General features: G+C 44.6%; 1 protein-coding gene across 5 annotated transcripts in view; it reads left to right on the forward strand.

Moving 5' to 3' along the window:
- Positions 1 to 27,600, forward strand: part of TSPAN5 (tetraspanin 5) — a 185,774-nt gene that overhangs the window by 145,912 nt on the left and 12,262 nt on the right. For 3 of the 5 annotated variants that reach the window (XM_032261565.1, XM_032261568.1, XM_032261567.1), the window contains exons 2-3: positions 5,474 to 5,524; positions 24,308 to 24,454. In XM_032261565.1, coding sequence (XP_032117456.1) covers positions 5,474 to 5,524; positions 24,308 to 24,454 — 198 coding nt within the window. Of the gene's footprint in view, positions 1 to 3,319; positions 3,426 to 5,473; positions 5,525 to 24,307; positions 24,455 to 27,600 lie in introns of those variants that run through there. The other 2 variants (XM_032261566.1, XM_032261569.1) reach the window with 2 other exon arrangements.

Below are 27,600 nucleotides of genomic sequence, written 5' to 3' on the forward strand. Positions count from 1 at the left end.
TCTCTCTCTCTCTCTCTCTCTCTCTCTCTCTCTCTCTCTCTCTCTCTCTCTATTACTGGACTGTATGCTCATTGGAGGCAGGAACTGTTTGTGTTTTCTTATTTTCATTTATCCCAAGAGAAAAGTAGTGTCTAGTACAAAATAGAAACTCAAGAATATTTGTTGCAGTTTCTAAATGAATGGATGAGTGGCTTCTTGAAGTATACATTTTTATGCCAGTTAGAATAAGGTGCTGGACCAATTTCAAAATGTTAGAGGTTTAGCAAGGATGAAAACTGCCAGATATGAAGGAAGGGATCTTCCTCTTGTAGAGCTCAGAGAAAAGTGGTCCAGAGATAACTGATCACCCTCATCGCATCCTGAGACCATTTTCCTGTCCAGCTGTTCCTGAGGGTCGGCTCTGCTGGTTATGGTTCTGCTATGCTGGAAGGCTGCATCAGCCTGCCCGACAACCATTCTCACTTCCAGGTGGGAAAACATACCATTGATACCTAGAAATTAAAAGAGTAATTTACAGTCTTAGGGCATGAGTTTCATTACAGTTCTCTTTCTCTATGGACAAATATTCTGTGCGTATTAGGAAAATATAATAGTTTTGGTCTTGGGCTAAGGACTCAGATTTTCTGAGCAATGCAGCTCAGGCACCTTTGTGATCTTGGGAGAAATTCTTAAATTTTTTTCTTTTTTTTTCTTTTTTTACCGAATGTATACTAAAAATACAAAAATTAGCAAGAGACGGGGTCTCGCTCTTTCTCCAGGCTAGAGTGCAGTGGCACGATCACGGCTCACTGCAACCTCCACATCCTGGGTTCAAACAATTCTCCTGTCTCAGCCTCCTGAGTAGCTGGAACTACAGGTGTGTGTCACCATGCCCAGCTAATTTTTGTATTTTTAGTAGAGACGGGGTTTCACCATGTTGCCCAAGATGGTCTAGATCTTGTAACCTTGTGATCCACCTGCCTCAGCCTCCAAAAGTGCTGGAATTACAGGCATGAACCACTGCACCCAGCCTTAAAATTTCTAAGCCTCAGTTTCCTTATCTATAAAATGGGGATTAGAACAATAACTAGTGCCTGGGATATTGTTGTGGGATACTTTGTACCAACAGTATTCTATAAAAATATAATGCAAACCACATACGTAGTTTACATTTTCCATAGCTATCTTTTAAAGGTAAAATGAAATTAATTTTAATATGTCTTATTTGACCCAGTATATCCAAAATGTTATCACCTCAACATGCAGTCAATAATAAAACACATATTAATGAGATATTTTACATTCTTTTTATTCATATTGTTTTCAAAATTCAGCATGCACTTTATACTCACCAGCACAGCTCCGTGTGAAGCGGCAGTCATGTGCCACGTAATGATGTTTCAGTTTACAGGAGACTGCATGTGCAAAGGTGGTCTCATCAGATTGGCATACTGTGTTCTTACTCTGTCTTTTCCATGTTTAGATGTGTTTGGATGCCTGACACTTACCATTGTATTACAGTTGCCTACAGTATTCAGTACAGGAACATGCAGTATAGGTTTGTAGCGTAGGAGCAATAGGCTATACCACAGAGCCTTGGTGTGTGGTAGGCTGGACCATCTGGGCTTGTGTCGGTACACTGTATGATGTTTGCATGACTACACATTTCTCAGAACGTACTCCCTTTTTTAAGTAACACGTGGCTGTAGTTTAGCCATACTTAGCATTCAACAAATGTTGGCAAAATTATTGTTATGTATTTTAAAACATCAAAATTTGGGTTGACAAACATTTGTACTGCACATTTGTGTATTTTGCCATGTGGGAAGATGCCTCAGATAAGATGCCTCAGAAATGTTTTTTTTTTCCTATTTCAAAAGAATAAAGGGTTGACTTTAAGAGTTCTTCACTGTTTCCTGCAAGCGGGCCTCCCTGGGTTTCAGAGTGAGGTCAGTGTGGTGGTTTATGGTCATCTTTTCTTTGGGAGGTGGGAAGGGGAAACTGAATGTGCCTCAAGTATTGCGTGCCTGTCTCTGTTTTTTGGCTCTTCTCTGTTTAATTATTTGGAACTGGAACAACTTGATTTTAAAACAAAACATATGGTCTGAGAGTAATTGGGAGGACATTTGCTAGTGATGTAGCACTGAAGGTATGCATCAAGTTGAGGCCCAGGCTTGCACCACTTGCCTGCTTAGGTATTGAGTGTTTCCCTTGTGTTCTTTTCTCCCCCAATTCTTAAACCCTTGTTTGGAAAGTCATAGTCAAAGCAGAAAATATGGGAGCAAGATTATAACAGAAATTGTCTGTGAGTATTCTTTAAATCCCTACTTTTTTTCTCTCTCCTCTTTATGGAAAACCATTGGTTTCCAAGCTATTTATATGGCTCGTGAAAGAAAAACATCACAAAGTGCTAAGAAGAGAGAGGAAAACTTTATTTAAAAAGGAGACCGTGGGCCAGGCGCGGTGGTTCACGCCTGTAATTCCAGAACTTTGGGAGGCCGAGGCGGGCAGATCACCTGAGGTCAGGAGTTCCAGACCAGCCTGGCCAACATGGTGAAACTTTATCTCTACTAAAAATACAAAAATTAGCTGTGCGTGGTGACAGGCGCCTGTAATTCCAGTTACTTGGGAGGCTGAGGCAGGAGAATCACTTGAACATGGGAAGCGGAGGTTGCAGTGAGCTGAGATCGTGCCATTGCACTCCAGCCTAGGAGGGACGAGCGAGACTTCGTCTCCAAAAAAAAAAAAAGAATGTGGACCCCCACCATGGAATTTCTCTGTTCTTCTGCTTGATTCCATTGCTGACACCAAAGTGGGAAATTTTCAGTTCCACAGCCAATTCTTATGTGAAGGCAACGTTTTTGTCTCTGCCTTTTGCACACCCCTTTGCTTGCTGGGGGAGGAATATATGATGTGCTGATGATGTGTCATGTAATTCCAGCCTGAATGCCACAACTTTTTGAATCATGGGGGCAAAGTGGAATTTATCAGGACTTGTGAGAACATGTATTTCTCTTGCTCAAGTTTCTGCTTCTCTACTTAGAAGCTGTGTGCCTCTGAGCAAGTTATTTCAACTCTCTAAGCCTCATTTTCCTCTTTCCTAAAAAGGGGATAATAATAGTGCCTATTTCAGAGTAAAATTGTTGTGAAGTTTAAAAGAGACGTTGCACACAAAGCGCTAAGCACAACGCCTGGCAAGTAATAAAAACAAATGGCAGGAACATGTCCACCCCATCAGCAGCAGGAGGGACAGTGAATACTGCATCAGGGAAAATAACCAAACATTTGTCTGTGAGGAGCTTTGGCACTGGAAGTTCCAGTGGGTTGGGTTTGATGTCAATGTGTTGAAGTCAAAGCCTTAACTCTGTGCTCCCATGCCTCCTAGGTCTGATGGGAGTCGGTACACTCACTTGTCAGTGGTTCTCTTTTGCCCAGCACCTATAAATGTGAGAGTAACACGCTGAACTGTTTTATTTTTGTTTTACAGCGTCCCAAGTACCTTTGAGTCATTCGGGGATTCACTTGTTGTTTTCGATCTGAAATATAAAATGAAATAGCACTCTGACCAGGGCTCAGCACGGTTTTTCTGTTGGGATATTGAAACGAGAAATCTTTCTGAACACTTTCCAAGCAGCCCCCATGAGAGCAAGGGGTAGGAAGAAAGGGGTCTTTGGTTATTGCCAAATCAGACATGCTTTTCTGTATAGGCCTCAGAATGTATTGCGTATTGTCCGGCTTCAATGTCAGATGAGTGTCCTTCGGGAAGATCTGCTTTTAAAAACACCACCATGTTTTCGGAGTAGCTGATGGTCTTTTGTCGGTCCCCTTTTCCTTCTGCTCCTGCCATCTGTCTGAGTCCCATTCAGAGTTCTTAGCCATTGCTTACAAACTATCAGGAACTCCCTGCTGAGAGTGGTGAAGCCCTCACTCAGTGGGCAGGTCTCAGATTTCCCTGGAGCTATAAAAAATAGCCATCCTCACTCGTTTTTCTCTGTGTACCCCTCTCAGTGGACCACTTTCCCCTTATTAACCTAAGATGTTAGAAAAATAAACAGTATGCTGCCATCAGACTGAAACTGCTTGTCTCTTTTCCGTGTTTGGAAAGGAAATTCAGAATTGCTGTTGATAATAAAGATGAGGAATAAGCTATGTCTTTACTCATGCCCAGTGACTCCCAGTCCTGATCGTTGAGTTCTTAGTGGGTGGACAGCCCTGTACAATGTGTCATCAAGTCTGTGTCACCCCAGTTACGAAACACATCGTTATTTTCTATATCAAGGGGGGAAAACAAATGATAAGATACCATGGATTTTAAGATACATCCCAATTTTAGATGTGTTAAAATATGGGGAAAATATGTGTATTTTATAGCAGATGGAATACAGAGAGAATTAATTAAAATGGAAAGCCCTAGTCTGGGAGTGGTGGCTCACACCTGTAATCCCAGTATTTTGAGAGGCCAAGCGGGAGGATTACTTGAGCCCAGGAGTGTGAGACTAGCCTGGGCAATATAGAGAGACCTTGTGTCTACAAATAATTAAAAAATGAGCCAGGCCTGGTGGCATGTGCCTATGATCCCAGCTACACAGGAGGCTGAGGCAGGAGGATCGCTTAAGCCGGGGTGGTTGAGGCTGCAGTGAACTGTGATCGAATGACTGCATTCCAGCCTGTGCAACAAAGTAAAACCCCATCTCAAAAACGAAACGAAACAAAACAAAAAAGTAAAATGGAAAGCCCTCCTGGTTATCACCTGTTCCCCTCTGTCATCCCCCAATTCCTCAGCACAGCTACGTGACAGAACGGTGAGATGTGCTTCTGCCTTGGGGCTAAATGTGTAACTCAGTCCCGAGTGTTGTGTACCCCGCGTAATGCATGCAGTTGTGGAACTGAATGGAAACCAAGAAGGGTGGTGGGAGGTCCTCTGAACTAAAATTTACACAACTGAACTTTCTGAAAACAGAACTTAGGAATTTTCTTTGGGTTACATTGATAAGATTCGTGTTAACTTTCGAAGGCATGAGCAAGAGTTGTGGAGGGACATTGGAGACCCTACGTGCCCCTCGCTGACCTGACGCATTTGTAATGGCTCCGTGCTGAAGAGAAGATCCCAGATCCTCTAAATTCATGCCTCTGCTTATCCATTTCTAGTGACCGCAGGCCTCAGATCCGTGGGGAATCTGCTTCCTCCTCTACCCTAAAAGGCAGCATATTAAACATTATTGATAATTTCATTGTACTCAGGATTGTACCTAATTATTATTATTCATAATCTGAATGACTTCTAAGCAATTGTGTGTCTCCAGCCCTTCTTAATGCTGTAAAAATTTTAAGCAGGGGGATTATGGTATTTATTTTCCTGGTAAAGGTGAGTGCTCACATTTTAGGAAAAGCTGTTTCTCACCCAGGTAAAGCAACAAAAGAATTGATCTAAAACTTTCTTCTTTTTATTAGCGGCATTTTGCCTCATAGTTACGCTGCTTTCTTTCTTTTTCAGTTTTTGGGAATAACGTTTCTTGGAATTGGACTGTGGGCATGGAATGAAAAAGTAAGTTGAATATCATGCAAATGCACAGATCGTGGTTATTAGAGGCTGCACATCATATTATGAATTATTCCCCTTTCTCTTTGACAACCACAGAGTATAAACGTGGCTCTTTAACAAGAAAAAGTGTTGGTGGAAGATTAATGTTGTATTCTCAAGGACTCTAGGAATTGTGCCTAAATTGATCACTGCATCGAAATAATTACTGACGTAACAATGCAAGTGCTCAACAGAGAAGGTACCTTGGAATTTGATCAGTTAGCCAAAGATCAATGTTCCTATGGGATACTTTCTGTACAAGAATTCCAGTAATGATTATAAATATAACTAAACCATCTGTAGCCTTTTTTCTCTTCTGCCTTTTTTTTTTTAACCCTTTGGCAGATAAGCCAAAAAAAAACCATTTTTTTTTAGTGTGAGTGTTATGTGATAAACTGTTAGCATGTGGAGTGAAGGAAGTGGGATATAAATTCATGTTTGAGTATCAAATACACTCATCATTAATGTAAATAATGGGGACATTTGGATGCTGGTCGCAATTATTAAAAAATATTCAGTTTATGATCAAATACAGTATAATAAAAGGAAAATCTGGAAATACAGAGTAATCTATTTGACAGTGAAGATACAGTGTTCTGGGAGGTTTCTGCTGTTTTCTCTACAACTCCCCCTACTGAGGCCACCACTGGAATTCAACGATGAATATAAATCCCCCCCTCCTTTTTCCTTCCTTCTTTGCAAGTGAAATCATTTGCAGCATTTTATCTATCCTTGTATCTGGCTGTACACAAAAGCTTTCTTATCTCCCACCTTGTAAGGACAAGGGGATGTACAGACTGTTTAAAAGTGGCCATAGACTAAAATTTAACTTAAATTTTCCCAGAAGACCATTCTTTGATCTCGTAGGTATTTCACCCTCTAGCCTGACCCTGGCCTGACGCTGAGAGTTCCTTTGAGGTGGTAAATGCATTAAGAAAAGAGAGAAAAACTAGGAAGGTCCAGTGAACAAAAGCCCCTCAGAGGCCAGTAGCCATTTCCACAACTGAAGCAATGTTCAGGCAGACCATATAAAGCAAAACGCAAAGCAAATCCTGAGTTTTGAAAATGAACCCTCCTCTATTTATTTACAAAATGCTTCTACAGAATGTAAAAGGTTTTATGGAAAATGAACCACTTTTTGGCAACCAGAGTAACTGAGGCTTCCTGGAATTTTGAGGCAGGGCAGTGATTATGTATGAGGTGAGACAAATTAAGTTCCCAAGACAGAGATAATTTCATCTCCAGAAACTTTTACATTGAATATCAGTTGGTCTTGTCTTGGATTATGATTAACTTTTGCCTCAAACTATTGTGAGCTTGGAGATTTCTGGAATCTCAGAAGTTGGTCAGATGCCAGATAACACAGCTTTTTATAACTCCTTTAATAAGCGTCCATTTCTATCTGCTTTGAAAAAGTGCTGGAAGGCAGCAAATGAACTAATTGTCTGTTCTAGCAATAAACAGCAGTTGGTCGTTTTGAAGTTTTTTTAATTTTCTCTTTATGAAATATAATTATCCTTTTGTTTCATCAGTTGCCTCAAATGTCTCTTCTCTGATAAAATCGCAAACGTCTAAAACTGGCAGTGTCATACAGATATCAGAGCAAGGGGGTGAGGCTCTTCAGGGAGGGATGAAATAGCAGTTCCTTTTTTTGTCAGAGCCACCATCAGCCAATAGAAGATTTCTCTTGAGATCCAAAGTTAACCTGGCCAAGGTCACCCAGCTCTATGTAGCAGAACTCCATGCGCTGGGAGCAAGTAGAGGCAGTGGAGGGTAAAGTGGGTTTTAGCCATGTACCAGCCCAGTGTGGTGAGTGCTGGCCATGTGTCTGGGGCCTGAGTGTGGGGAATACGACAGTGAGGGGTACAGAGTCCCTGCCTCATGGGGCTTACATTCTAGTGGGTCACTAACGAGAAGCAGTGCTGGCCAAGTGTTTGTCCAGGTACTGGTGAGTGGTCGCAGGAAACATCAAGTTAGAGAGTGGTGGGAAAAGGCGTCTCTTTTAGATGAAGTAGTTGCAGACAGCCTCTCTGAGGAGGTGGCATTGCAGTAGAGACCGGGATGAACTAAGAAGGATCTGCTGGGTATTGGGGGAAGAGCATTCCAGGAAGAGAGAATAGTGAGTGCAATGGCCCTGAGGCAGGGACTCTGGTGATTCCAGGGAACAGCAAGAAGGCCAGTAGGCCTGGAAGGGAGAGAACGAGGATAAGGAGAGGTAGGGTGTGTTACCAGGTAGAGGCCAGACTGGGCAGAGTCCTGCAGAATTTTGGACGTATTCTAGGTACAAGAGGAAGCCACATGAGCATTTTGATAAGGGAGTATTCTGAGAGGACTTTTTTTTTTTTTTTTTTTTGAGACGGAGTCTCACCCTGTCACTTGGGCTAGAGTGCAGTGGCGTGATCTCAGCTCACTGCAACCTCCGCCTCCTGGGTTCATGTGATTCTCCTGCCTCAGTCTCCTGAGTAGCTGGGACTACAGGTGCGCACCACCACGCCTGGCTAATTTTTTGTATTTTTAGTAGAGACGGGGTTTCACTATGTTGGCCAGGCTGGTCTCCAACTCCTGACCTCAGGATCCACCTGCCTAGGCCTCCCAAAGTGCTGGGATTACCGGCATGAGTCATTGTGCCTGGCCCAACTTTTGTTTTAAGATCACTCTGGTTGCTGGTTGGGAAAAGAACACAGCTTTGCAGCTTTGCTATGGGCTGAATGTTTGTGTCTCCCCACCCTGCCAAATTAATATGCCGAATGAGGCCCTCATCCCAATGTGATGATATTTGGAGGTGATGCTTTGGGGGAGGTAATTAGGTCATGAGGGCGGAGCCATTATGAATAGGATTATTAATGCCCTTCTGATAACAGAAGAGACAAGGAAGAGTATTTCTCTCTCTGCCAGGTAAGGACATAACCAGGAAGAAAGCCCTTACTAGACACGGAATCTGCTGGCACCTTGATCAGGGACTTCCCAGTGTCCAGAACTATGAGAAGTAGATGTTTATTGTTTAAGTCACCCACTCTATGATAATGGTTATAGCAGCCCTAGCTGACTAACACAGGGCTAAACAGACTTGAGTTCAAATACTGGCTCCTCCATTTACCATCTCATCTGTGTGATGTTGGCCAACGGAGTTAACTTCTCCAAGATGCTGTTTCCTTGTTTGTGCAATTGGTATGCTATTCTCACCTTACAGGATTGTTGTGAAGATTAAATGAGACCACACTCCGTACAGTGTCTGCTGTAAGGCAGATGCCCACTGGAGACAGGGCTCCCTCCCCTGGAACCATGACCATAGGCTGTCCACTCTTACATGGGGCAAGAGCACAAAGGTGGCTTTGAAAGCGACCTCAAATTTTAGGAGTTTCAGGCTTTGATCCATGGACCAGAGAATTGGTTTTGTTTTGTGGTCTCTTGAGGAGCATGTGAAGTGCGTTAATCTCCTCGGTAACTGCAGATCTCAAAGCCCTTTGGGTTAATTTCTGAGTTGGGCCAGGCCTCTGCTGAGTGAGACAGTGTAGTGGACACTGTGCACCCGCTGAGCTGACACCACCAGCCCATGAAGCACTACATCCCCCAGACCCAGATGTGTGACATTTACTTATAAGAGGCCTGGAGGGTAAATCCCCAAACTGGATTGTGGCTGCAAGGATGAGATTTCTAGTGGAAGAAACAAATTTTCTTAGCAGATAGAACTTTCAACATATTTATATGAAATATAGAAGCATTGGAAGCAAAAATTGTTACCCCTCATACTTAGTATCAGTTTGAGTTTTAAACCCAGGGCTAATGTTGCAGTTCCACACTAGACATAATAATTTCAAGAATTCATTTTGTCTGAGTTTCAAATCAACTGTAAAGATACAAAGGATAACTGTGTCTCCAGGGGAAGCTGATTTATGTGCAGTTGTTCAGAGATCGTAGGATCTGCTGTTTGAAAGGAACATTAACAATTATGTGACTTGAATTACCTCCACAACACCCTTGAAACACCCAGTCACAGTCAACTCATTCATTCAAACAACATTTATTGAGCACATAGCATGGGCTGCGCTTGTGCTGAATTGTAGGGAAATGTGGATGAAGTGATCTAGTTTCAGTCCTCATGGAGTTTACCCAGTTGTAGGAAACGTATGTGTATATACATAAAATAATACATTGCATTAAATGCTACTTAGGGGTATATATGCGTTTAATGGTTCCCACAGCAAAGGACTCACCATTTCTGCCCTTCCTGTTGGAAAGACCTTCCTTCCACCAAATTAGAATCATGTCCCACTAGTTCTCACTCTCTGATTCTGGATCTACCCTGTTGGATCCCACAGAATAAGTCCTTCCACATGTTAACCCAGGAGGTATGTAGGGTGAGGGCCTGGTTTCTTCTGAGTTTCCAAGCTAAACATCTGCTGCTCTCTAGGTGGTCCTCGCAGGATGCGGGCTGGAGTCCCTTGTCCATTTTGTTGGTGCTCATCTGGCCCAGCTCTGGTGTCTTCTGCACCAGGTAGAGGAAGCTTTGTGGGCTGTAGAGAGTATGGTTGGATTGCATCCTTTCTCCTCTCATCAGTGCAGCTTGGGATCCTCTGTAGATCATTGTATCTGCAGCTCACTGAGAGTCCCAAGTTGGTTGCACATCCAACTGGTTATCCCATACAACTCACCTATGGCTGATTTTCAGAGGCAGCTGCAGGATTCCACAATGACAGTGGTATTTCAGCCCACCTCTCCACCTGCTGAGACCCCTTAAGACCTTCCTTTAGCTTCTTCCCCTTTCTGCCCAGCTTGGTTTCAGCTGTACATTTTGATCAGCCTCCTCCCTTTATTCCTTCTGCTAAGTCAGACTCTCCTTTTGCCCCACCATGCCACCCGGAAAAATTCTGACTCAGTAGGTCCAGGGTAGACACTGGGATGCTCTATTTTAACAAGCCTCCTAGATTGTTGTGACTGCAGTCAAGTTTAGTTATCATTGATAAAAGCCAGTGATATGCTGTTGAGCAGGCCAAGGACAGAGCCCAATGACATGTCACTAGAAATTTCCTTTGGGGTTGACACTCATTCACTTAGGTGTGCCCTTGGGTGTCATCAGTCAAGCAGTTTCTAATCCATCTACTTGTCATTGCATCAGACTATATTTCTGCATCTTGTCTTTGTAGATAGATGGTATCTTCCACTTTTCCACTGATTAACTGGCCTAGGCACTTAACTGAACCTAGCACTGTCTTATGGAACCTATGCTGGGACCCAAAGCACAACATTTTCTCATCCTGGTACTTGGGAACCTTTATCTGCAAAGCAAAGCATGATGCATCACTCCTCAATTCTAGAAACGTTTTTCCCACTTGGCTTCCAGGATATCACACTCTCCTGGTTTCCATACCTCACGGGTGGTGCCTTCTCACATGTGTTTGCTAGTTCCACCTCATTTCCCTGACCCTGAAATGTTGGATTGCCCAAGGCTCAGTCTGAGCCTTCACTCATCTTAAGAAATCTCATCTAGACCTGGGGCTTTACACACCATCTGTCACTGATGACTTCCAATTAATATTTTTGCTTCCAACCTCATCTGAATTCTAGACTTGCACAGCCAGTAGCCTACCCAGCATCCACACTTAAATACCTAGTGGGCTTCTGAAACTTAACACATTCAAAACAGCATGCCTGATTCCCATGCCCTCCCAACCTGCTCTTCCCAAATGCAGTCAAGAAACAACTCCATTCTTCTACTCGCTTATTCCCAACACCCTGCTTTCTTTTCTTCGTGTACCATATTCAGCCCATCAGCAAATACTGTCAGCTCTACTTTGAAACTATATTGAAAAATCTGATTTCTTCCACCACCTCCGCTCTTATAACCTGGTCCAAGTGGCCAACACATCTTGCATGCATTTGTGCGGAAGCCTTCCATTTATCTCCCTCCCTCTGCTCTTGCACCCTAACCCTCACCCTAAGCCTGTCCCCATGCAGCAGCTGGAGTGATCCTTTGGAAATGTAAGACAGATCCTGTTACTTCTCTGTTCCTAGCCCTCCAGTGAGCTTATTTTCTCACTCAGAGCCATCTATGGTATCCATGGCCTGTGTGACCCTTGCTTTCATGCTGTGTCCTTCCTCACAGTGTTCTGTGGTCCTGCTTACCAACTCACTATTCCTCCTGCATCCCAAACATCCTCCCACCACCCCAGGGCCTTTGCACTTGCCCCTGCCCGGCATGCTCTTCCCCAGAAAACCACATTGGTGCTGTCTTTTACTTCCTGGTTTCTTCTCAAATGTCACCTTCGACCCAGCCCTTTCTTCCCCTTTCTTGTGTTTTTCCTCCTCGTGGGACTCATCACTCAGGCACTAACAAGTCTATTGCCTGGACTTTTTGTTTACTGCTGAACTCCAGGCCCTAGAACGTTAGATGGCACATAGCAAGTACTCAAGAGGTATTGCTTATGAAAGAATGAATGAGCAAATGAGCAATGACAGCATTCTTTAAAACTGGCTATATCGTGGAGTTATAGAAGTCAGTAATTGCCTCACATCTCCAGTAAGCATACTATATTAGCAATTCTTACAGAATAAAAGGAGGTACATACATGTGGTTTTTGAAGTCTGATTTGAGAATAATATGGGGTTAGAAACATGAAATACATATATTGTCTATATCAGAAAAGAAAAAAATGACTTCCGTTGTAAAGGTGGAAATTTATATATGATTATCTCATTTCATGGAAAAATTAGGGGTGCCATTCCCTTTCCGTTTTGCCCAACTCTTGTGCTCATTACTTAATTCTTAAGTGGGGGCAAGAGGGAGAGTGATCACTCACTCAAAATTAGAAGTAAGGGTATTGAGGGTGCAGGAGGACTCAGCTTTCCAGAGGAGGAAAAAATGCCTTTCCCTGATCCTTAGTGTGAATTTAATGTTCCCATTCTGCCCCTGCCTCCCCTAATGCAGCACCTAGCCCACTAAACAGAGAGGATACCTAGGCCTGGCTTGTCTGGCCTGGAAAGTTGAGGACAGGAGACTGTCTTTGCTCTTTTATGCTCAATTCCTAGCGCAGTGCCTCCTGTACAATGGATGCCCAGAAGCTGTCGGTGACTCAGCCAATGAGAATATGCAAAAAGAGCTTTATGCATTCTAAAATGCTACACAGGAAAAAAATCGCTTTTTATAAAGGAGCTGCATTTGCACTTCCCTGACCTCTGGATCCCCTCGGGTTAACTTTAAGAGAATGACATTCTGTTTCATGGTGGGGAAACCGAGGCACCAAGATGTTAAGCTGCAAGTCTGGCCCTCTCCCTCCCAGTCTTCTGGCCAGTCCCCTGTCATCCTCCATTGCACTCACGAGGCTGGGTTCTCTAGGGGTGGTTGGAAGGAAGGAGCTGGTGCCTAGTGCTGATCCCAGTAGGGAGGGGGAATTAGGAGCTCTAGCTCCTGTATTGCTGTTTTCCTTGGCTTTGCTGTGGATGCTGATTCTTTTTCCTGGGGGGGTTCTCCCCTGCCCACTGTCTGTGATTTTAGGTTTCATTGCAGAAACCTCTGGTTCTTCCTGTCACAATTATACAGGAGATTCACCTTGGAAAAACTTCCCCTATTTGCCCAGGGAGGAAAATTCAGTGAGATTCAGTGATTCAGGCAAGTCATAGCAGTATAGGCCAGTTTCCGTAGCCAGAGGGAGGCAGTAGGGGAAAATGGTTACCCAGATGATTTGAACAGAAACAATGGCTTTCTTAGCATTGAAACTTCTGTAAGGAGACATTTCTGAGATGCTGAGAATACTTTTGTGAAGGCGATTTTCTAGACTGAAATGTAGATTGCGATTCCCTTCCTCAGTTATCCCAATGATTCCCTCAAGTTCTCTGTTGGATCTAAAGAGCTGGAAACCAAACAGCTGTGGTCAGTACCTGGAAGCTATGTGATCCGATGTGCTCTAATCAGTATATTTCACATACACGTGAAGTATGTGGGACGAAAATTTCATGTTTCTCTGTGTATTCCCCTTTAAACTGTATTCCGTGGGATTTCTCAGGGATGAAAATTCAGTTGGATGAAAAATTCAATGACTTTGTTGTTCACTCTCAGAGATCACAGTCCTCCTCTCACTTGGAGGCACAGATCCAGGCCCAGTGATGAGACAGGGCTGGATAATAAAACCCCAAACCTCACTTTGCATTAACATGTTCTCTCTGCCCTCCCATCTGCCTTGGCCCCTGAGGAGGGAAGGAGATGTGGGCCTTTGCCCTCTGCATCCTCCTGCTGGCCCTGGACCCTTCCCAGATGACTCTGCCCGCTGCCTGCCCAGGCAGAAGCTGGGGTGGGCTGTGCTCTCTGCACCTGGCAGAAGTTAAAGGGGAGGATGTCCTGGTCTTTGTGAAGCTCCCCTGCTGAGTGCCTGTGCCTAGTGGTTTCCTTGAGCTTGGTGGCTGTCTCGATTGTGGGTGACCGTCTGGCAGCCCTGCTCGGACCTGGCCACCTTTCTCAGCCAGTGTACCTCTGAGCTCTGCCTTCTGAGGTCAGTTCCCACATCTGCAGGCAGCCCTATCTGACAGCGTCCAGGATGACTCCAGGCCCCCTCGTCTGTGCTGCCCTCGTGTTTTCTCCGGGACATACTCATCTGGCAGTGAGGTCAGTTCCCCTAGAACAGCCTGTGCCTGTCTTCGCCTGCCTCTGATCCCAGAGCAGTGGCTGGCCCTTCTCTCTAGGTTGCCCGGGCGGGAGGCAGCCTGCAGCCCACAGGCCCTTCCTAGGCAGAGTCAGTCCCTAATGGCTGTGCAGGTCAACTGTAGTGCCTTGGAACGCCTCCTGAGGTTTAGGGTGAGAAAGAGGCTGTCCACACCCCACCCCTAGGCCCAAGGGAGTGGTGTCACAGCACAGCAACCGCTTTCTCCAGAGAAACCTCACTTCCCCTCTCAGCCCTGCTTCTGACCCCTTTGTCCCTGTCAGAGTTCACCGAGGCACACAAAAGAAAGACGTCCTTTGCCAGCAGTGGCGGAGGTGGGCTGAGGAGGGGAGGTCTTGTTTCCTACTCACTTTGGCTTTCAGATAGTGATCAGTGAAATCAGAGGCAAGAATGTTATAACATCATATTGTGTATTTTTCTTAAAATTTTGGAAACACGTGTATGGTATGAAGTTAGAAATAGGAATCCTCTTGCCCGCTGTGACCCCGTCTTCCAGCAGGAGAGCACAGGGAGTGATGCGACCCCTGCCGTGGGGCCAGGCGCCCCTGTTCAGACCCCTGCTCTGTCACTTCCTTTCTGTGTCTGTCTCCTAACGTGTAAGAGTGCCAGCCTGGCTGGTTTCTCGTGAGGGTGAAAGAACCCAGGTAACCCACTGCCTGGCTGGAGTCACTGCCGAGCCGTGTAGCTGTTTTGGTGCCGCTTTTCTTCAGGCCTTTAGCTGCTCTTATTCAGGGTGACCTGGATCACCCCAGAGCCTGCCAGCTACTTCCACAGCACCTGACTGCCACCTGAGCGGGCTTCTAAGTACAGAAATGGCCTGGAGCTTCCTCTGCCACAAACGCCGGCAGATACAAACCCAGCCTCGCCCAACCAGCCTCTTCATCTTCTCTCACCACTTGTCATGTAGAGGCCCCAATAGGCCAGATCTTGTCACTTTGTCTCCGCCTCTTGCTGATAGGACCTTCTGCCCCTCCCCATGGACCCCCATGACACCCACTGCTTGTGCCTCTGCCCAGCACACTGTCCTTAACCACGTCCCCTCTAGACTCAGCCCCTGAGGGTGTCACTTTATGTTTTACTGGACATACCCTTGACTAACATACCTAGCAGCTCACAGGTGATCCTCATGAAAGTATTCGCTCAATAAATGAATGAGTCACATATCTTTGCAGTCCCAGAATAGAGGATCTCCTGCCATTAGTCTGGACTTCACCTTTTTTCTTTCTTTTTTCTTTTCGTTTTCTAGGACTAGTGCTACTGAAGACTTCGCCTTTTTTCACTTGAGTTTTGGGGCACCATGATCAGAGCGGGTTTTAGCTCAGGCTCCTATAACAAAATACTATAGACTTGGGTGGCTTAAATAACAAACATTTATTTCTCACAGCTCGGCAGGCTGGAAGTCCAAGATCAAGGTGCTGACAGGTTCAGTTACTGGCGAGGGCTCTCGGTTTGCAGCCGCCTTTTTGCTGTGTGCTGGCATGGCAGAGTGAGAAAGGGAGGGCTCTGGTCTCTTCCTTTTCTCTTTTTTTTCCTTTTTTTGAGACAGAGTTTCGCTCTTGTTACCCAGGCTGGAGTGCAATGGCGCGGTCTCGGCTCACCGCAGCCTCTGCCTCCTGGGTTCAGGCAATTCTCCTGCCTCAGCCTCCCGAGTAGCTGGGACTACAGGCATGCACCACCACACCCAGCTAATGTTTTGTATTTTTAGTAGAGACGGGGTTTCACCATGTTGACCAGGATGGCCTCAATCTCTTGACCTCGTGATCCATCTGCCTCAGTCTCCCAAAGTGCTGGGATTACAGGCGTGAGCCACCGCGCCTGGCTCCTTTTTTTTTTGAGATGGAGTCTTGCTCTGTTACCCAGGCTGGAGTGCAATGGCACGAGCTTGGCTCACTGCAACCTCTGCCTCCCCAGTTCAAGTGCTTCTCCTGCCTCAGCCTACTGAGTAGCTGGGACTACAGGTACATGCCGCCATGCCCAGCTAATTTTTGTATTTTTTTTTCTTTTTTTTTGAGATGGAGTCGCTCTGTCACCCAGGCTGGAGTGCAATGGCGCAATCTTGGCTTACTGCAACCTCCACTCCCAGGTTCAAGTGATTTTCCTGCCTCAGCCTCCCAAGTAGCTGGGATTATAGGCGCCCACCAACATGCCCGGCTAATTTTTGTATTTTTAGTAGAGACGGGTTTCACCAGGTTGGCCAGGCTGGTCTTGAATTCCTGACCTCAAGTGATCCGCCCACTTCGGCCTCCCAAAGTGCCGGGATTACAGGCGTGAGTCACCAAGCCCAGCCTCTTCCTTTTCTTAAAAAGACAATCTCATCATGGGGGTCCCACCCTCATGACATCTTCCAAACCTAATTACTTCTCAAAGGCGCCATCTCAAAATACTACCACACTGGGGCTTGGGGCATCAAAATGTGAGTTTGGGGAAGACATAAACAGTCAGTCCACACCAGAGCCTCTATTAAATCTTTCAACTGAAACTTTACACCTAGGCTGGAATGTTTCTAGGTATGTCCCTGACCTTCTGAATGTCACTGAAAATATCTGTGAATGGCTGAGAATGCGGGTGATTTCTGAAAGGCTTCTCTTTTGCATGTGGCTATTTCTATGTTGATGGGGCAGTCACCCCCACCAGAGTGTGTAGGGATGGTGATCTCCCTGCCTGTGAGCAGTGCCAGCTGATGGAACCTGGCACCACTGGCCTCCCCAACAGCAGCTACTTGATTGCAGGGTTTTATGGAGACCTAAAAGATGACTACCCCTCCTTCTTCCCCTCCTCCCTTCAAAGGCAGGTCATGACCACTTTTTAATCTGCAAAAAAAGGATTACTTGAGTCTCACTGATGACCTTTTGTGACAAGAAAAAATGGGTAGGTGCCATGCACCTTTGAAGCAGCCAGTCGTCCTTTATCCTTGCATCTCTTTGCTAGGCATGAACTAAGCTGCTCAGGCTCCCTTACATCTCCCTGCACCGTTCAGGGCCTGACAAGCTTTCTTCTCATTCCTGGTCTTCCCCCTGGCCTCTGCAGCAGTTCCTTAGATAGATGGGTGTTTGGAGTTTTACAGAGTGGCTGAGCATCTTTGACAAGTTTTTATAGGGGCAGGTTCCTTTGTAGCCCTGTGGTCTCTACTTAGTCTTCCTGTGTATACCATTTAGAACCTCATTTCTGACTCTCCAGGACCGCCTCTCTCCGAGTAGCAGTATTTTCTTTGAAATGTCATTCCTTGTTACCCTTTCTCGCTAGGGAAATGTTTCTTTAACTCTTACTCTAAGAACATTGTTGTCAGTAGGATCTGGTTTATGGAGGGGTGGGCGAATCGAGAGCCAGTCTCATAAATCTCAAAGGGGTCCATCTGGCCCAGCTCTGGATACACATTTCATAGGCCTGTCTCTCTCTTTCTTATCCAGCAGTTGGAAGAAATGTGCTTATATATGCAAAAGCAGAAGAGTCCCAGACCTTGGGGTTTATTAATGCTATTTTTGTATTTCTTTTCTGTGTGGGTTGAGAGAAGAAATTGCAGCTTGCCAGGTGGCACACAGAGGCTGCTCTGTGCTGGTGATGAAAAAAACCACAGACACTCCTGAAGTTTATTGGTGTAGAGCCCTTCTGGAGTTTTGTTTGCCTTCTTGTTTCTGTGTGTGTGTAGAAACCTCTTTCAAGAAGAAATAGTTATTCAGAACACATTCCTTTATTGCAGAAGCATGGGGAAGAAGCTGCTAAAATTCCAGAGACAGCTGAATGAATAAGGCACTAATGAGGAGGGGGAAGGTTTTGGCTGCTTTTTCACATTCTTACTGAGACATACTATGTTCATCAAACCACTGAACAGCCAGATCTAATGGAGGTAGAACCTAATTCAGCCAATGGAAGGTCACTCCAGAGTGGTGACTCTGGTTGTCAGTATGCCCGTTAGCGCCCCAGCAACAGAGGCGTCCTTGCTCCTGGATCCATGTGCCACCATCGTGGCAACACCGCTGCTGTCTCACCGCAGTCACTGACTCCTCCCTGCTCTCTTCTCTGCTGCCCCACTTCACAGTATCTTAAGCTTCCGCCCACTCATGGCTCCTGCCAACTCCTGGCTTCAGCGTCCTCATGGCTTCCCCCCTCTGCCTTTTCTCTCTGTATCTTAGATTATTTCCAGTTCCCCCCAAAAGAAGATCTGATTAACAAGTCAGTGACTGTCACCTCTGCTAGGCATGATCATCAGGTGTGGCTATAGCTTTCCTTAGAGGGGGTCAGGCAAGGCAAGTACCCAGAGCAAAACAGATTCTTCTTCAGTGCAGTTGGGTGAGACACTCCTCCTGGGTATTTCTACAGTGTCTGGTGTCTTCCTCTTGTTCTAATAATTATATTATTAATATAATAGTGGCAACAGTGATGATAGCAATACACTTTTACTGAATTCTTATTATGTTCCAAGCACTTCACATCGTGTTTGGATTTACTTGGATTGTTTCCGTGATCTTCATAATAACCTTAGGACATAGGGTACCATTTTCACAGATAGAGAAATTGAGGCTTCAGCGGATGAGTAAGTACTCACAGACACAGGTAGTAAGTGTGATCTTAAGCAGGCTACCCCATTTGCCTAAGCCTCAGTTTGGCTTAGGATTGGGATTCAAGACAAGCTAGTCTGTGTGTCTGTCTGTCTGTCTGTCTCCCCTCATCGTCCAGGCTACCCCACTCTCTGAGTTTTGGATTTTTAGATCCCAGGGGATATTGGAGGTGAGCCTCATTGGCTCTGGAATGCTCTCTCTGCCCCTCTAGAGCAGGCTAGTCTAAGTGGATGAAATAGTAAGGGTCTCCCTTGTACCTTGATGGGTACAAATGGATACATTGTTGCTTGTGGCTCTCTAAACTTCTGTTAATAACGCTATTGCCTCAGACATGGACCACTGATGTATCTTATTTCTTCTTAAACATATACTGGTCTATTCGCTAAGTTATGAGAGATGCTGTCTAGTACCTAGTGGATAATGGAAATCTTCTATTCCAGAATCATCTTTAAAGGCTCCAAATGGATATGCCCAGAGCTAGTTGTCCAAATGCTAATTTGCAAAACGGCCAATTTGTTGAATATATTTTTTTCTTTCAACTTTTTAAATGGACTGGTATTCATCTTGTCTCTATAGCAGCACTTTATGTTATGGTCAATTTGTTTTTTGCCTTTGCTGCTGCAGCAGCTGCAGACTTGAGAGGAGAAGAGAAGATTAAGGATCCTAAGAATACTGACAAAGCATATAGTCTGCATATGAAGAATTCTTATGAATATATTCATTTATATCAGTTCTTACTAATATAATCTTAATGTGTAATAAGATACACGTATAGGGATTCTTCCCACACAGCATTCTGAATAGATCCTCTTGAGTATATTTTTCTTATCACCTACAGTCTTGGTACAGACTCTCTCTCTTGTTGTGAATCTTTCTCTTTCTGCTACTGTTGTTCAGAATCTCACTTTCAGATGTCGACTAGAACAGATGGAAATAAGTATGTGTGGCCCCTACTCTGCTTCTCACTCATTATCCTCATTCCAGTTGGATTCAGCTTCAGGGGATATTTTCTAATGTTATCTGCATCGTCTAGTACCCTTCACATCGTTAGCTCCCAGGGCTTGCTTTGCCAGTAGGATTCAGGTAGGAGAAGGATGAGAACTTCCTAAGGAATACAGATGCCAAGCTCTGTGTATGTACTTTTGGCATAAACAGCAGTTCTAGGTACAGAAGAGAGTACTTGAATAACATTTTGTATTCGTTTATTTACTTATTTATGTTTCATTATTTTTTGAGAAAGAATTTCACTCTGTTATCCAGGCTGGCGTGCAGTGACATGATCATAGCTCACTGCAGCCTCCAACTCCTGGGCTCAAGTGATCTTTCTGCCTCAGCCTCCTAAGTAACTAGGACTACAGGCACACAACCACTGCACCTGACTTATTTTTAAATTTTTTCTAGAGATGGGGTCTTGTTTTATTGCTCAGGCTGGTCTCAGACTTCTGGCTTCAGGCAGTCCCCCTACCTCAGACTCCCAGTGTATTGATTTTTTTCCATGTTTGAGTTTTTAAAAGTTGGTATTTAAACTCAAGGGCTGAACATTCAAGTTTGCATGCAGAATTGGAAATTAAATCATGCTATGCGTTATTTGTCAGTAACATAGACAAAGCACCTAAAAGTTCCCCAGAACTGCTAATTTCATTGATGATGCTGAATTGATAGTGAGTTAACAGGAATGAAGACTGTTTACACTGGCTTAATTACCACGTTGACTTGAAATATCAGCCGGCAGGGGAAAGTAACCTTTTAAAACCCGGTGCATCCCTTTGCTCCCTATTCCCACATGTTTTCCCAGCTTTGGCTCTGTGTGTGTGTGTGTGTGTGTGTGTGTGTGTGTGTGTGTGTCTATGTGCGTGTCTGTAAGTCTATGTGCATGTCTGTGTATGTGTTTACATGCATGGAGGACTGAAGCATACTTTATTCAAAGCTTTTCTGTTGTGCAGGACTTCTCAGATGCAAATGAAGACTCAAAAAGAACCGGCGTGAGCAACCAAGGGAGTGTATCTAAGGCTCCTGGAGTGACATATATAACTCTAGGGCAGGCCTCAGGAACCACTGGACCAGGGATTTATAATGCTGTCTGGATTTTCCCTCCCTACTCTTGTTCTTTGTTTCTTCCTGAGCACTGATTTTCTATTCTCATTGCAGTCTGACTTTCTCCGTGTGGTAAGAAACATGACATGCTTCACAAGGCTCTGGAGTTTAACATTTTAGAGTCTTAGCCACTAGAGAAAGGTGCCTGTTCTAACTCCTGGCACTCCAGGAAGGGAATCCAGACTTCTCAGCCCTCACCAGGCCAGCGGGATCATGTGAGATCCTGGCAGCTCTGAGGGGTCGTGGAGTGAACGGAGGAGCAAGGAGGAGGGAGGAGGTGGTGCTCTTCCCAGAAGAAGGGGGGTGCCCTCACATTCCCAGAAGACTAGGTGTCTGCTGGTGATGTTCTTGCACATTCCTGAGGATTTACCGTGAATATGAGTGCCTATTTTATATTACTTGGCAGACTTAACTGTAATCTTAGATTTTTTCTTCTTCCAGCTTCTTGTCAACTACAAGGTTTAATTATAATTACTCTCAGCAAGCATATACTAGCACTTGTTACTCATCTGTCAAATTGAGCTTAAGGAGATTAAAAAGTCCAGAGAAAGACCTCATCTTTAGGACAACAGAAGACTGAACGCCTCATCATTTTTGTGATCCAAATCACTGCTGCCAGGATTATGACCAGCTCCTCTTTTTTTTTTTCTTTTTTTGAGGTGGGGTCTTGCTCTGTCACCAGGCTGGAGTACAGCGGTGTGATCTTGGCTCACTGCAACCTCCGCCGCCCAGGTTCAAGCAATTCTCCTGCCTCAGCCTCCCAAGTAGTTGAGATTACAGGCGCATATCACCATGCCTGACTATTTTTAGTCGAGACAGGGTTTCATCATGTTGGCCAGGATGGTCTCCATCTCTTGACCTCGTGATCTGCCTGCCTCAGCCTCCCAATCCTCTGTGTAGTAAAAAGCAGTAAAACTGCTGTCCTTCAGTGAATGTTGGGAAACTGCACAGGTGAAATAATAAGTCTGTTTTTCTCTCCTTCTAGGTAAATAAGCCTAATCCCAAGCGGAAAAGTACTGGCCGTTGGGCATTGACTTTCACATTCACTTCTTGTGTTTCAAGATTTGAGGTAGTGATGATAGCTCATAATATATTCATGAAAAATGCTGAGTGGATGTAAAGTGTTCTCAGCACAAAAATGATAACTATGTGAGGTAATGCACATGCTAACTAGCCAGCTTTAGTCATTCCACTCTATGTATACATACATATATATATATATATAATGAATATATATATTCAAGACATGGACAATACATAAAATTTTATGTCCATTTCAGTTTTTTTAATTTAAAATAAATTTAAATACATAAATAAAGGATATATTCTTTCCACCCCAGGGGAAAAAAAAAAGATTTGAGTTAGTTTTCAACTGGTAACTACTTGTGTATATTCGGAATCCATTAAAAATAAAGTTGTTGGTAGTCTTTCCTATGCATTGTGGGAGATTAGTTCCCCCTAGCTCTCCGTAGTATCTGTTTGCAGCTCTATCTTTGCCAGAATTTAGTATTAAATAAGTAGAACCTGCAGTCCAGCTAAGCCCCCAAATGATTGTTGTTTCCGTGGAAACAGCTGAAGGCCTCTCAATTAAAACCGCCTCTGCAGGCCGGGGAGAGTACGTATTAAAATGAGTTTTTCTTAAGCCAGTTTTCATCCTCCCAATTAAACTGAGGGTGCAAATGATCTAGGAATCTCCTGACAGCTGGGATCATACGTTTTTGTCTTTGGGGGAGGGACTATTTTGATATTTCGGCCATAGGTATGTTTGCTAGCTTGTTGCTTGCTTTGCTGGGTTGCTCAGATCGTTGCCTTTGTTACCCACTGAGCTCTTTATGAACAACCATGGATCCTGGGTGAGGGTTTGGGAGCAATCTGATCTTTGTTCGGACTTGTGAGCTGCAACTAAAAAGCCCATTAAAAATGGTCGAAATCATAGAACAGTCTGGAAAGGAATCTTAAAGGACATTAAGGCCTTATTTCCCATCCAATTTGGGGATCTTTGCTAGAATGCTGTTGACAAAGGTTCATGGCGTTAGCATCCCTGTTGGGGAATCCCATATTTCTCAGGGCAGCCTTCTTTGGTTCATTGAACAGACTTGTTGATATTGAAAATGCCTCTTTATGATGGAACTGACATCTCTCTCTGTCAGTTCTTCTACTGCTACCTCTTCATTCTGGTGCTAAGTTAACCGTGTTTCTTCTCCCATAATTAAACTTAAAATCTTCCAAGAATGTTTTCATGTATCCCCAAAGTCTTCTTTCTCTTTTTGTGGCTGAGAAGGTTCATAACATGAAAACTTCAGGTACAAACATCTGTGGTTAAAGGCGTTCTCAGGGGAGAGCCTGGTTTCGTAACAACCCTGGGCCTTTACCATTGATGCTTAGATTTTTTTATTTTATTTTTATAGACAAAGAGTCTCAGTATACTGCCCAAGCTGGTCTCAAACTCCTGACCTCAAGCAATCCTCCCACCTCAGCCTCCCAAAGTGTTGGGATTACAGGTGTGAGCCACTGCACCCAGCCTGTTGCTTGGATTTTGTCTGCCTTCTCTGGCAAATTCTTCTCAGCATCATTTGTACAGGTGGAGAATTGGTTTGAGTGTTTCTGTGTTTTCCTGCAAACTTTTCCCCCTGGAGTAAATATTCATAGTTCTCTGCTTGGAAACCTAAGAAACACAAAATTGGATCAAGCCTTTGGTCTATGCAGCCTCCCGAAGGGTGTGGTTGCCTTCTGTGATGTCACCCCAGAAGTTAAGGAATACACCCTCAACCCTAACTGCTTTAATAGTCTCTCAACCCTTTGCCTGTGACTTTATTTAAACCTTAGACTTTTAAAAATTACATTTGTTTTATAGCTTAAGAGTTTTTAATTCTCCATATGCATTCTGTCATTGATATCCTATTCTTGTTCGTAAGTTGACACCCCCTCAAAGGAAGAAACAAACAGACAAAAAAGAACAAACAAAATACCCTTCTCTGAATATTCCTACCCACAACCTTTAAATGTATTAAAACTTAAAACTCTCAAGTTCAGATGTTGATCAGTGCTGACTGGGAAGTACTGGGAAGCAAGTGTGTGGCCACTACTTGGTACTCCCCCCTCCCCCTCCCGCCTTTCCCCTTCCCCCTTCCCCCTCCCGCCTTCCCCCTTCCCCCTCCCGCCTTTCCCCTTCCCCTTCCCTCCCTTTCTTCCTTCCTTCTTTCCTTCCTCTCTTCTTTCTCTCACTTTCTCTCCCTTTCTTTCCCTCTCTTTCTCTCATGTTTTCTCTCTCTTTCTCTTTTTCTCTCTCCTTCTTTCCCCTCTTGAATATTAATCACATACCTGACAATCAGATGCTCTCTGAAGGTTTTCTTTGCGGGGGGAAAAGACAAATGCAATAATCCTTACATGTTGGAAAACTGACCCCACGTCCCGGTGCCTTGTTGTGTGTTCTTTTCTGCTCCCAGGGAGTTCTGTCCAACATCTCTTCCATCACCGATCTCGGCGGCTTTGACCCAGTTTGGCTCTTCCTTGTGGTGGGAGGAGTGATGTTCATTTTGGGATTTGCAGGGTGCATTGGAGCGCTACGGGAAAACACTTTCCTTCTCAAGTTTGTAAGTATCCCACTCTCTACTCTCAGATTGAGAGCCAAAACTTTACCTTCCCTCAGGAGGTCACCCTATCTATAGGCATGACAGTGAGCTGTACCAAAGGCACTGGCAAAAGTAGGGCCCAGGTCGTGATTTTCTTTTGAGAGAGCTCTCTAGCCCTGATTTCCAGTCCTGCCTCCTTAATAAGTATATTACCACCCCCACTCCCCACCGTGACATCCATGGAGGTTTCGTACGTATATATCACAGACTTGGATTCCATTCCCTAAGATACCTTTAGGACTAAGGTATGTATATATACTTTTCTTCTAAGTGATTCCTCCCCACACTTTTATGCACATAGTAAGTGGGGAGCTGTGCAGGCCATGGATTTGGAGAAACCAGGCAAAAGCACAGTGGCTGTGGCCTGTCCAGATTAAATCTGTTAAGCAGTAAGTTTCGCTGAATATAGAGAAAGAGTAAAAGGTAAATCTCTTTTGTCCTTAGCCAGCACAAAGTCCTCCTTTGTATGACTAGCATGATGTTTAGATGCAGTGCAGCTGGTGTGATCACTGTCTGAGTGCATGTTTGTAGAGGAGAGGTTTCTCCAGGGGGTTTATTGGCATTTAAAGTTAAAATAGAGTGTGAAAAGTGAAAGCCTTTGCTTTGGAGACTCCTTTCAAAGGAGAAGAAAATGGCATGTGCCATTTATGTATCTCAAATAGGGTTGGTGAATGTAGCCAAATGTGCCTGTCAGCAAGGAGCTTGGCGCTCTGGTGAGCATCTGAATCACAGCCCTCTATATGAAGCATCCATTCCCCTTTTTAAGAACAGGGAAAAAGATCAAAAGCACCCACCTTCATGTGGTGAGGAAGGATGGCGGAGATTTCTAGACAACAGTTGTAGTGTAATATTACCAGTTACCAGAATTATTCCCAGCCTTTATTGACACATCATCATCCAGGGACATTTTTGTTTACAAAAACTCCAAGAACTAGCCCAATAGTCATGTAATGTGTGATTCTCTTCCCCAGCATTTCTGCCACATCATCCTCTGGCATCTTTTCTTAAACATCCCTGAGAAGAGGGGACTCGCTGTGCCCCACCCAGGGCAGCCCATTTCAAATCTGAGCAGCTCTGGCTCAGAGAAGGTTTTGGAGGCTGTTTAACCTGAAAGTTAGCATGACTCATTCTAACAAGGAAAACCGAGGGGTACTTGGTCTTACAGATAAGTGCGCAAGCAGCTGGTTCTCTCTTCTGGATGCATGGGACCAAAGTGGCTGTAGCTAGTTTCCTAAGACTCCATCTGCCTTATCTGCCAGATCCCCCCTTTCCCCCCACCCCACATACAACCAAATGCTTCATTCTTCACCTAGTCAAGAGACCTGGGGAGCCCCCAGGAGAGCCCTGTCCCTGATTGCCACCTTCCAACCTGCCCGTCTTCTTGGCATGAGGCATCTCAGTGCTCAGCTCACCTTGCCAGCTTTCCTGTAGCCTGATTGGGTCCTAGTCATGCTCAGCTGTTGCCACTGTTTTATCAGTTTCGGCCTCTATGCCCCAGAATGTGGGATCCTCTTTTTTTTTTTTTTTTTTTGAGATGGAGTTCCACTCTTGTTGTCCAGGCTGGAGTACAGTGGCGCCATCTCAGCTCACTGCAACCTCTGCCTCCTGGATTCAAGCAATTCTCCTGCCTCAGCCTCCCAAGTAACTGGTATTACAAGCACCCACCACCATGCCTGGCTAATTTTTGTATTTTTAGTAGAGATAGCATTTCCCCATGTTGGCCAGGCTGGTCTTGAACTCCTGACCTCAGGTGATGCGCCTGCCTCGGCCTCCCAAAGTGCTGGGATCACAGGTGTGAGTCACTGCACCTGTCCAGTCCCCTTAATTGTGACTTACTTGACTATAGTTTCATTTATAGTGGTTGACCCTTTACTATAATTTATTATTTCTTATAGTTGAAGATTCCAGTGTTAACTGAATAGGCAGAAAAATACACACTTGTCTAAATCAGCACCGTATTTATAAAGTCTCATGTTGGAAATGAAGAGAACTGTGTTGTTTCTGGGCTTTTTAAGACTTGGAAAATGTCTTAAATGGCTTCTCTCTCCATTTAATACAAACAATAAAAACTGGCCAGGAGTAACCTTCGAGCAGGAGATCTGAGATAAGTAGTAATTAAATGTCCACAGGACTCCAAATAGCCTAAAGATGTGCCGCCGCAGGGAGAGTTGCTGAGGGAAAAATCCAAGAACTGGGATGCTGCGAAAAGCAGATGGAGCTTCCTGGTTGGCTTAGGCCCTAGGATGATGCCTGTGAGCCAGTCTCTGCACCTTTGGAAATAGGGGAAATTAGTTCAGCAGGGCCTGGGGCATGTAGCTATCTACCAAATATTTTATGTGAATTGAATTTGGACTCAATTTTTGGTATGTACATTATGTAACATGAGGAGAAAAATTACCAGGGGAACTGGAAAATGCACTTAACCTTTGTGGAGGTGAGAACAAAAATCGAATTAAAATCTTTCCCTGACTTGGTGTTTCCTACATGTGCTCCTGCATGCTAGCTCTAATTTTGTCATTTCGGTAGTACAATAATTCGTAATTCATATTGACGTGCTAAAGGTGGTGCCTAATACAGGCCAGGCAGTTATTTACACTGTAGGGTAAGCACTGAGCAGAAGTTTAAATTGAAATTATTGGCATCGCTGATGATCATTAAAAACTTGTTTAAATTTTGGCTGGGCATGGTGGCTCATGCCTATAATCCCAGCAGTTTGGGAGGCCGAAAGAACTATTTAAATTCCATTTCCAGTGAATTCATGAAAGGTATATAAGCAGGAACTCTAGGGAGACCTGAAGGGCTGAGCTGGAGGTTCTAGAATTGGGGCCTAAACCTGGGAGTCCAAAAACTTTGCCAGGCACTTATTTCCACCTTCCACCCCTCCTCCCATGCCCACCCTCACAAAGCAGTACTTGGCACCCTAGACAAACACTTGTCAGATCTGTGGACATCTAATGTGTAATGATCCTTTCCACTCCCTGCTCCTAGCCTCCCCCTGATCACATAAGACTGAGGGACACCTTTGAAGGCAAGGGGTATGGTGTTACTCATCCTTGCTTCTGCAAAGCCCACCTACCTCGGGGCCTGACCCATTGTGGATCATTCAG

The sequence above is a fragment of the Sapajus apella genome, unplaced genomic scaffold (assembly GCF_009761245.1).
Source record: "Sapajus apella isolate SASKATOON/1434 unplaced genomic scaffold, GSC_monkey_1.0 scaffold124, whole genome shotgun sequence".
NCBI lineage: Eukaryota > Metazoa > Chordata > Mammalia > Primates > Cebidae > Sapajus > Sapajus apella.